At 43.9% G+C, this 11,407-nt stretch overlaps 2 protein-coding genes across 2 annotated transcripts; one reads left to right on the top strand and one right to left on the bottom strand.

Moving 5' to 3' along the window:
• Nucleotides 1-4,151: 4,151 nt before the first annotated feature.
• LOC113132268 (coiled-coil domain-containing protein 177) lies at nt 4,152-5,867 on the top strand. The gene has a single exon (XM_026310255.1). It carries the CDS (start codon nt 4,152-4,154, stop codon nt 5,865-5,867), a length of 1,716 nt encoding a protein of 571 aa, XP_026166040.1.
• A 1,557-nt stretch (nt 5,868-7,424) lies between these two features.
• LOC113132275 (zinc transporter ZIP9) lies at nt 7,425-10,691 on the bottom strand. Its single transcript, XM_026310264.1, has 7 exons — nt 10,369-10,691; nt 10,056-10,161; nt 9,644-9,811; nt 9,475-9,543; nt 9,037-9,122; nt 8,795-8,929; nt 7,425-8,717 (listed from the first exon to the last, which is right to left on the bottom strand). The coding sequence occupies exons 1-7, from the start codon at nt 10,462-10,464 to the stop codon at nt 8,457-8,459; spliced, it is 921 nt and encodes a 306-aa protein (XP_026166049.1). The 5' UTR covers nt 10,465-10,691; the 3' UTR covers nt 7,425-8,456.
• Between the last annotated feature and the right edge of the window lie 716 nt (nt 10,692-11,407).

Here is an 11,407-nt window from a genome sequence, read left to right as displayed (position 1 = left end):
TTTCTTTACTTATTCATTCACTTATTCCTTAACCAGGGTGACATTGATCTGCTGGAGCCTATCCCAGCTCTCTTTGGGTGAAAGGCAGGGGTCCACCCTGGACAGGTCACCAGTCCATCACAGGGCCACATAGAGACAAACAACCTCACACACTCACACTCACTCCTATGGGCAATTTAGAGTCACCAATCAACCTGACATACATGTTTTTGGACTGTGGGAGGAAACCAGAGTACCTGGAGAAAACCCACACAAGCACAGGGAGAACATGCAAACTCCACACAGAAAGGCCCCTGATGGGTTTCAAACCAGGAACCTTCTTGCTGTGAGGCAACAGTGCTAACCACTAAGCCACTGTGCTGCCCTTATTTATTATTTTTATTTTTTGGGTCACCCATTATCTTAACCGGCCGGTCTTTGGACTGTGGGAGCACCTGGAGACAACCTGGGGAGAAGATGCAGCTTGGGGAAGTGATTTTATGTGTAATTTGTGCCAGGTCCATAAATGTAAGTCTGATTTTTTTTTTTTTTTGGTTGTTAAACTTGAGGGAACTAATGTTAGTAAGCGGTCTTGTGAGACAATTTGCAGGGAAACTTACTAAGATGGCGCTCTCTTTGCCAGGATAACTGCACACACAGCAGTGGCACCAGCAAACAAAGCTCCTTCTAGTAGAGTTTTTCTCCAACTACGTCCTGTCTGATTCTCGTCAGCAGGAGTCTCCTCGGGTGTTTTCTCCAAGTTGCCATCAGTCCTGTACCTCTCAGGTACGGCCGCTTGTTCCATAATCTCTTCCTTCTGCTTTGTCTCCTTCAGGATCTCCTCAAGATGACCTTTAAGCTCGTTGATGGGTTGCCTCATGTTGAATATTTGGACGTGCAGTTCCCCAGTTATTTGTTTTTTATGATCAGGTTTACTGTTTTGTGTTGTTGCTGCTTCTTTATCCCTGATTAGTTGCTGAGCCTTATCAAGTTGAAACTCAAGGTCTTGCACAGTTTCCTTCAGGTTTTGATTCTTGTCATTTCTGTTCTGAATCAGATGTTGAAGTCGGCCCAGCTCAGCCATAACAGTGTTATTCTGCCTGTACAGAAAATCCACTTTTTCCTGCAGATCGTGAACTTCACCTCGCAGGTTTTTAATCTCTGCCAACAGGTTTTCTTTTTCCTTCATAGCCTCCAAGGTGCTCTCACCCGGACTGTGCTCAGGTATGGCCGGTCGCTCTGTATTTTTAGCAGAGGTGGTACATTCCTCTCCTAAAACCTTTACAAATGCTGTCTCCTCCTTCTGCTTTGTCTCCTGGCCTTCATGATCAGGACACAGCTTCTCAGTTTGCTGCTTATCAGCGATGTCCCTCTTTTGCTCTAGTATGAGCTGAGCTTTAGTCCTGATCAGCTGGGGAGCATCATTTACTTGGCGCAAAGGGTATTCGGCAGCTTCCTTTTCTTTCTGTTCATTTTTTTCCCGAATGAGACACTGAAGTTTGTCCAGCTCAGTGGCCACATTGGATTTGATCCTGTTCAGACTGTTTACCTTCCCGTGCAGATTATTAACCTCTCCACACAGGTTTTGAATTTCCTTCTCTTTCTTTTCTACTTCAGCAGTGAGGCTGTCGTTCTTTTTACTTATGAGTTTCTCATTTTGCCTCAGGTTCAAAACTTCTGCTCGCAGATTATCATTCTCTGCCATCAGGTTTTCTTTGTCCTTTTCCAAAGGTCTGGGGGTGTCTGAGACCAGCGTTTCACTCATAGTTGCTTCTTCTAACTTTTCTAATCAAGTTAGAATTTTTCAGCTTTCTTCACTTTAATGAAGCTCTTACTAAAGGTTCTGCAGTGGTCCTCCACTTATTTGTGATTGGAGCTAACGACTTTCTGAAACAGACCGAGATTCGTGTCAAACTATCCTGCGAGAAAAACCTGCGTTGGCGACAAAAGGACGTTGGAGATAAAATAAATCCGCCTGATAAAAACTTTGCGTCATCTGTTTGTTTCTAAAAAAGCCCTAGGTCGTCCTTTCAGAACGTACGTAACGTGACGTCATATGGGCTCACGTCTGTCATTCGTTAATGTGACGGGCCATAACAGGTGCAGATTTATATACGTCACATTGACGCGACGTGCGATCTCAGGCCGATAATGAGGAGATACTGTGGTTGATACAGCGCCCTCTGTGTAACACAATAGTTACCTGAAATAAAACAAGAGTATTATTATGAATATTATAAATGAAGTCTATTTATCTATCTATTCATTTTAGGTATTGGTTTTTGATCAATTTCCTCCAATACAGCAGATTTAGGAATATATAGGTAATGGTAATACATTTCATAGTATGAAGTATTGATAGTCTGATCCACAAATGGACACCATATGGCCTAAGATAAGATACATTTTATTTATCCTGAGGGGAAATTCAGGACATTCCTGCAAGACGGTGTATTTTCATCTTTGTAGGATTGTCTGATAAAGCTGGAACAAATAGAAGGTCAACCAGTCTGAGCTGATTGCAGAAGACTTGAACAATAAATATGATACTTACAATGTATTTTCCATGAAAATTGTGTTTAAAATATATAGTGTAGATGGCTGAGAAATGATTATTCCAGTTTACTAAATGTTTCTGTCAACAGTTCTATCAATATTACCAAGCTGCCTTTACTGCAGTGCTGTAAAGTAATATACCACTGCAACTGTGTATGGTGTATGCCTAGACAGAAAAATGAGGCCAAAACTACTGGCTGCAACCGTGTCATTCCAGGGTCAGAAAATGAGACTCCCAGTGCACCTTTAAGTCCTTTTAGAAGAGATGAAGAACTGCTGCTGTGTTAGTGTCCTGCTGCATGAAGCCTTTAGTGCAGGGGTGTCAAACTCATTTTAGGTCAGGAGCCATATGGAGGAAAATCTATTCCCAAGTGGGCCGGACCAGTAAAATCACGGCACAATAACTTAAAAATAACGACACAAACACTTCAAATTAGTTGAAAATTCTGAGGAAAAAATTGGTGTAATTTCAAGAACACAATGCCTCAGTGATTGGAACTTCAACTTCGTCTCATATCTATCTGCTATCTACTCTATATACAATCTATTCTCTGTTGTCCTTGCAAGTTTTCATATTTTTCGGCATGTAGAGCCTCATAGTGGCGTCAAAGGTTATATTCATTCAGCACTGAAACCTGCTGTGAACATACCAAACACACCGGTTTCCCATTCACTTCCGTGAATAAATAGGATGATGACCATTTTTCTTGGAAAACTCTGCACTCTGTGTCCACTTTTCTTTTTTTTGACAGAGACATTTTTGGACAATGAGGGTGACAAAGCACATAATGTTCGAAGTAGAAGATTTAATAGGCAGAACAACAAGGCAGCTAGCTCCGGGCCAGCTGACAGGTAGAGGCCTACCTGCTTAACATAATTGCTATTGCGACACCCAGTGGACACATTTAGAACAGCAGTTTCTTTCATTGAAAAATTGCAGCTAATTTAAACTTCGAATCATCTCGCCCGCGGACCGTAAGTTTGACACCCCTGCTTTAGTGGCTAAAATCACTAGAACTGGAGCAGGTTTCACAAGCTCCCTCCTGTTTCAGTATGGATTAAAGTTTACATACCCATTATCTGCTCTAGATATTTATACAAAACCCTGCTCAGACCACTCAAAATTGATTTGGAATCAAATTCCAAGATAAGAGCCTTTCTAAATTCTTGCATCATGTTCTGTCTTTCATGTTCATATTTCTGACAGTCCATAATAAAATGTTACTGATTCCTCTATCTGGTGTTATTCACCTAATCTAGATTAGATGAAGGTCTATTATTTTAGGTTTACCATTAAAGTTAGACATTCCTTATCTTATTCTGTCAAACATAACCTCCTGTTTATTTGACCTATCTATGCTGATTTAAATGTATGTAGAGTTTTGTGATATATGTATAAATAAAGCTGCCTTCATATCTTTATAAGAAACATTTATAACCTTGTGTTTTTGCAGCTGAAGTAGAGGTAGACACAGTGATTGCATGGAAAGAGGCAGCTATAATCCCTTCATGACCTCTCCATGCTGGAAATCCCTAAGACTATACAGGAGAACAGAGCAGGAGCAACAGGGAGCAGCTGAATTAGCCATCCAGTTACTTTTTTCTGTCGTTTTATCATGGGAGAGCTGACGTCCGCATCTCCTGTGCCTCGGCTGGACCTGCATAACTTGAAGTCGGCAGAAGCAGAGAAGAGTCGGTATGTTATAACAAGCCCCCAGTCACTGGAGTCCTGCACGCGACTCGGTGTCAAACCTGTTCAACTTCTCCTTAAATCGCTAAACTACCTGATTGCTGAACAGCATGAAGCGCCCTTTGACACAGTGAGAGTTCTGCACGAATCCTACGAAAAGGAGAGAATGAAACTTTTACAAGGGAGCCAAAAGGAGAGCAAGAGGATTATCACGGCAGCTGGGAACAGATGGCCAGACAGTAATAAAGTCTCAGGCCTGGAGGTGTTGCCTGTCACCAAACTGAAGGATCACTCTGAGGATACTGAGACAACAGGATTCATCCCATATGCAGATCTGTGTATTAAAGGGGAATCTGTGATCAGAGCTTCGTGTTCTGCTGCTGGAGACACAGAATCAGACAGAAACACAGTCTGCAGCTTCCGTCTGGGAGAACTCAGACACTCCCTAATTACTCCCCACATAAAAGTAAAGAGTCTCACCAAGGGCATCAACAAAGAGATGTGTGTCACAGTATCGGAGAGAGACCGCAAGATAGCAGCTCTAATGCTGGCAAAGCACCAGGAGGAGCAGGTCCGCCGGAAGCTCAGTCAGCAGGAGGAACAGGAGCGACAGGAAGCTCGCAGGCAGGAGGAGGCACAGCGGGCTGAGGCTGAGAAAAAGAGGAGGAAGAGGCTGAAGCAGAGTATGCAACGCTGGCACGAGGAGCTGGAGGCCCGTAGGATGCTGAAGGAGCAGCAGGAGAAAGAAAAAGCAAAAGAACTTGAGCAGGAAGTGCTGCTGCAAGGAGAGCGTTGGAGGAGGCTGATGGAGGAAGTGGAGGCACAACGAAGAGAAAAGATAGAGGCTGCACAGAAAGATGCAGAGGGACGCAAATGCTACCAGGAAAAGTTGCTGAGAAAGAAGGAAGAGAAGGAGAAAAGGGAACAAGAGAGGGAGAGACAGGTAGCAGTGGAGAGGGAGCAGAACGCAAGCAAGTGGAGAACGTTGAAGCAGAAGAAGGAGAAGAAGAGGCTGCAAGAGGAAAATCAAAGGGAGCTGATACGACACAAGCTCCTGAAACAGCAGGTAGAGCAGCAGGCGGAGGAAGCAGAGGCAGAGATGAGGAGCACATTTGAGATGAAGCGGCAACACTTCTGCGAGAAACATGCCCAGGTCATAGAGGCACGGCAGAGAGAGCTGCAGGAACAGGCAGCTCGAATCGAGGAGCAGATCCAGAGAGCACAGCTGAGAGCCAAGATGCAAAGTGTCCAGCAGCTCAGACACAAACAGGTCCTGGTTCACCTGAGCCAGCGTCGCATGGAGAGAGCCACCCTGCATGCCACGGCCCAGTACAGGAACAGAGTTCAGCAGGTGCAACAACTCAACAAACACAGGCAGATCTGCCACCAGAGGTGCAGAGAGAAGATGCAGAGAGAGGAGGAGGCAATGAGGAAGGTCAGAGAGTGCGACATCTCCATGAAGGAGTGGAGGAGGGAGAGGCTGTGGCGACAGCGAGAGCAGATACAGGAGGAGGCGCAGATGTTGGCTCGGGCCTCCTTTCACATGAGGGAGAGAGTTAGAGAGCAGACGCACAGTCGAACCTTTGATCAGATGGCTCTGGAGGCTCAGCTGTCCGCCTCCATGAGCCGCGTGAAACTGTGAATGAAATGGCTTCAGAAAAAATAGCAGCATATCCTCTCTAAGGCTTGAGTACAGTTCAGGCATTAACTGACAATTACCAGTGTTGCTTAGAGTACAAGCTGCAGTAAATTATTTCAACTGGGCAGATATAGAAATAATACAAAAAACACCCCCCATTTTAGCAATTTTAAAGTGCAATGTGAAAAACATAAAAAATTTTGTGACATCTAGTGGTAAGTTTGCTGAATACAACCTTCTGAGCCCCCCAGTGTTTGGTTTGTCCATTCTGGGTTACTGTAGAAATATGGTAGCACAACATGGCTGCGTCTGTGAAAGGAGACCCGCTCCCTATGTAGATTTAAAAGGCTCATTCTAGGATTAAGAAAATACAGTGGTTGGTGTTTTCTAATGATTATACACTAATGACAACATATTTATTAAAACTACAATCCATTTCTGCTAATAGGTTGCTCTATTACACACTGAACCTTTAGGAAAGTAGCCAAGGATGTGCCATGAATGCAAATATGTAAATATTGAATAACGGGTGCTGGTGGAGGGAGAAGCCCTACGTAAATATCAAGGATCATTATCATGTCAAAGCTGTTTTCACAGGACTGAAAATTCCTAGCTTAAGTGTGGTGTTTGCACAAGTGGCCACACTGCGCCCGATCTCGGAAGCTAAGCCAGGCCTGGTTAGTACTTGGATGGGAGACTACCTTGGAAGACCAGGGGTCACTAAACTCAGCCAGTGAGGTTGCACAAGCCAGTGCGGTCTTAGTGTTGGTCCCAAGCCCAAGTAAATGAGAGGGTTGCGTTAGGAAGGGAATGTGGCATAAAACTTGTGCCAAATGAATCATACGGCTCAATTAACCCGCTGTGGCGATCCCTGATGGGTGCAGCCAAAAGAAAGAGGCGACCTGTGGTGTTTGCACACTCTCAGCTGTAATTCATAGGGTTTCAATGACTCACAAAGGCACAGTCTGATTTGATATGAATCCACAGCTTAAGAGTGAACAAGACTGTGCTCTATATTTTCCATTTTAAATCTGAAAGATTTAAATAAAAACTAGTTACAAAGAAACTAGAGTTCTGCCTGACTTTGTGGTGATCAGAATACCTGCAGTTGTTCCCAACCATTTCTGATTATAACACCCATAAAATTAAGTCATATCTCGCTGTAGCCCCTCATGTTAAGCTGCATTTGTCTGTGAGCTGTAAACAAGTCAGCCAGAGTGATTTTCACCACATGCAGGAGTGGTTATGGGAGAATTAGGCAGGTTGAAGCTGAGCCAAGCTGCAGTGCACGGGACGAGCAATAAGAGCGTAGAGGTTAATATTTAAATTGTGTTGTTTCTGGCTTGTGTCAACATCTTACCACATCACTGTGTCTCTGTTTTTTATACAATTACAAGATTGAAGTAGAACCGTAGTTGTTGGAGGAGTGCACATAGTGCTATGTATATACTGTATAAATGTCTGCAGATGTTTTGACATTGCTACTGAACCATAGTTAACTGCAAAATATACAGGATACATTTTGAATATATAGTATACAACAAGAAAGTGCAAATCCTGTGGATTTAATACAGTTTTAATAGTTTTTAGCCACTAAAACCAAGGAAGAATGAAGCCAATTCATTAAAAAACAGAAATGTTTGACTAATGAAATTACAACAAAAGCCCATTTTTAAGAAACAACTGTAACCAAAATAAAGACAGATTCAGTGCTGCTGGCCGTGGATGATACCAGTCTTCCATAAATTAGCACAGAGCTGCTCTGCCTTTCTTCACAGGGAGCAGAAGGCAAAGTGTTGTGTTTCTGAGATTTTACAGCTTTACAGCATTTGAACATCACACTTTAAAAGTGTAAAATGTTTTGACATTTTGTTTCAATATCTGTACTGGACAGCGGTTCTGCATAGCACACCTCTGTCCAGCTTACTGGGGTAGTTGATAAAAGGCAGATCTAAGGTGACAACTATAACATTAAAATCAACATAAGCTAGTTTATTCCTGCGTTGAAAAACAATCAGTTGGGAAAACTAATAATAGTAAGTCATTATGGAGTCCAACAGGCCATCATAGCATGAGAAGACCTGTTTCTATTTAATGGAAAGCTCTGCCTGCAATAAAGACTGAACTGACAGGGAAGCAGGAGGAAACAGTGAAAACACAAGAAATTCTCAAAATCAACCAGGGCACCTGCCACACACTGGCACAAAAACTTCACACTTGTGCATTGGCAAATTATATTATTGCACATTTAAATCACTGAATAAACAAACTAAGAAATGATTTTAAAATACATGACCTAGATGTCTGATTGTAACAGGCAGTATCCACTGATTTGTTTGCTCCTATAAAGCAGAGCACTGGCAACAAACGATCCCCTCCACCTTTTCTTGAAATGGAAACTCATTGCACTGACGACACTATAAAATATCTAAAGTTCTTGAGATACAAGCAATTGCTGAACTGTTTCAGTGTTATCCAAACACCATCACTGTGTACTACAGGTGAGTTACACTGTATCAGGTGTTACACAGATACTCAAAGTTTTCCTTTTAGGTGTGGCAGCACCGTGCTCACTGCCCTGACGCTATTTAATCAGTCATCACGCAGCCCGAGAGCCAACACCAAGGGAAGCCCGACACCGAGAATGAGAGTGAAGCTCTCCAGAAGCCCCAGGTGGTGCTGCTGGTGAGGCTCAGCCCCAGCGTGCTGCAGGAGGTCAGAGGGCGGCTGGTCTGTCTTTCTGCTGCTGATCTCCGGGAGAACGTGCACCGTGGCCACATAGAGGAAAGTCCCGGCTGAGAACAGCATCCCCACACCTGTTGCACTGAGCTGGTTCTGAGGTGACCTGCCAGACTGTGGACACAAAGACACCACGATAACAACACTGACACACAATCTTCGACACATGAGGCTGGTGTGTACTTTCTTACTGCATGTATTATGAAGTAAGTGGAGATGGCGACTAGAGGTGATGCAGCTGAAAAGGCCAGTAAATGTCCCTGAATGTGCTTCTTTTCAAGGCCTGTGTGCATCAGAAAGGAGACCAAACCAAAAGCTGCAGGAGCCTAAGAGATAAGAAAATAGGTCAGGCATTATTCTCCGCTCTATAATATGTCTCTTGTGAGCGGTACTGCTGTGTATTTCGCTGAAATGTTTTTCCGGTAGACCTCACCTTATGTAGAATCACAGCAAAAAAGACTACGACTTGCACTGTCACTTGACCTGTGGCCACAGCAGCACCCAGAGCAAATCCATCAGCTATATGTAAACAAAGGTCTTGTTAATGGGCGTTTGTGCACTTTCTCTACAACACCACAGCAGACTGATAGATGAGCCCGGTTTGATGTATCAAATTCCCCAGGGTCGGACCATAAAAGTTAAAGGTTTGATCTGAACAGAGCTAAAGCCTCCACACTATGCTATGAAGTCATCTGAAACACACGAGACTCAAGCGCTGAAGTAAATCACATGCTGAGTCACATGGGGACATTAACAACTCCAGAGCTTTGTTGGGGAATTTTCTGTGTTTGTGGCCTCACATTTCTTGAAACATCAAGGGTACCCAGGGCAAGTAGAGGAATATGCAGTAAATGTTGTGCTGTACAGGTACCTGCAGCATGAATAACCAGCCCCAGAGTGGCTGTGATTCCGGCGCTGTTGGGCAGACAGGTGGCTTTGTCTGGAATGAGACATTACACGTGTTGTGGTGATGACAGGAACATATTCATAGAGTCGATAGTCTGCACAATGAAGCTGGTGTGAGTGTTCTGGTAACTTGCCATGCATGGAAACATAACTTCCAATCTGATCCACTATAAACATGAAGGCGAAGCCCAAAGTTAAAGTCAGTCCGATGAAAAAGCGAGCTGGAAGGCCTCCCTCTGTGGAAGTTGTATTTTTCTCACTGGCATTGACACCAAATGGCACATCAGAGGAACAGGAAGCTCCTGCAAAGAGAAGATGAAGGCTCGGATGAGCTTTTGATCAAATCCACATAAAAGCCAACATGGTAGAAAGGCATAGATTACTGGGGCTGCTTTCATCCTGGTGTGCTTCACTCTTTTCAGATGGTTACAATAAAACACAGGTGCAAATTTTGTGTAAGGGTGGCGTGGATTGTGTCTGATCATCTGGCAAGACAACCAAGGAAGTGGGATAGTGACTCCAGTTCATTGTCCGGTAGTTGCTCACCTTTCCATGCCTCTTCCAGTAAGCCCACTCCCTCAGGGATGGTGATAGCCAGAGCTGTCCCACACAGGAGTCCTGCTCCCAGGATGGCCACGAACTTAAGGCTTTTCTGGAGACCAACACATCATGTGGTCAGATGATCAGTCTGATCCTTCTATCTGACAGACAAAACGCTGCCGGATGCTATAAAACTCCATTATAGCAAAGATAAACAGTCGATTATAAAAAGGGTTGAAGTCATATTCAGTCATTTCATCATCGGGACTGAATAATCTGATGACTGTGACTTTATGCAGAAAAGAAAAGCAACACTTACCTCAGAAAGTGTGAACAACAATGGGACGAATCCAAGTATAAAACAACCTACAAACATCGCAACCGATATAAAAGTAATAGTCAGCCCCCCGTCCATGGCGGCGACTTCTTCTTCGTCTGCATGCAGCGGTTTGCAGATGTGCTATTGTTAGGTCTTAGTGTTGTTTCCTGAAAGCTGCCACTGTTTTCTCGGTGTGTCGCTGGATTTCATTTCTCGGGTTAGTGACAATACCAGTGGGATTCTGTCCGTCCACGTCGCACCTTTAAAGCGCACAGCAGGACTTCCCTCTCCAGCAGCAGCAGCAACAGCAGCACCCAGTGTCGGACACTGAGAACTGCACACCCCCGCCCCCGACAACCTCCGGCCCTCCCATCTGCCTGCATTCCTCTGATATGCCCATCTAAACACAGCCTGCACCGGTAAAGTGCCTTTTTTAAAATAAGACGCACAGCCCATCCACACTACAAGAGCTTAAATCAGTGGTTCCCAATGCCCGGGTCGGGTCCCCCGAGAGAGGTCGGAAGTGTTTCACACGGAACAGGCGTCACTTTGAAACACCCTCAACCATGTTTACTTTCCGTGCAGATCAGACTGCACGGAAAGTAAACATGGTTGCTTTTTTTTTTTTTTTTTCATGGGCTCTGTGCTGCCACGATGCAGTGCACAGACAAGACTGATAAATATGTGGTTTGTGTGTGAAGGTTAATATGCAATAAGACTCCACAGTCACATTTTTAGTGTGGCATATCATCTGTTGCTGCTCACCTTGACAATTAGTATATAGTTACTATATTAGTTATACTATATTATAGTATAATCTGTTTACTGCAGGCTATAGAAAAACATGTTGCACAGATTTGGAAACCACAATCCAAAAGGTCATAACTACTGTATGACAGTAAATGCTAAAGTTATTACAGTGTAGCTGCTAAAACACAAAGATAAGCACAGGTAGAGAAGTCAATAGACCCACTAACCAACCAACCAATCTCAGATTACGGACATTAGCACTCATGACCTACTTGTTATACTAGACCAA

Source organism: Mastacembelus armatus, chromosome 15 (genome assembly GCF_900324485.2).
Source record: "Mastacembelus armatus chromosome 15, fMasArm1.2, whole genome shotgun sequence".
Classification (NCBI taxonomy): domain Eukaryota; kingdom Metazoa; phylum Chordata; class Actinopteri; order Synbranchiformes; family Mastacembelidae; genus Mastacembelus; species Mastacembelus armatus.
This window is presented reverse-complemented; position numbering and strand designations above follow the sequence as displayed.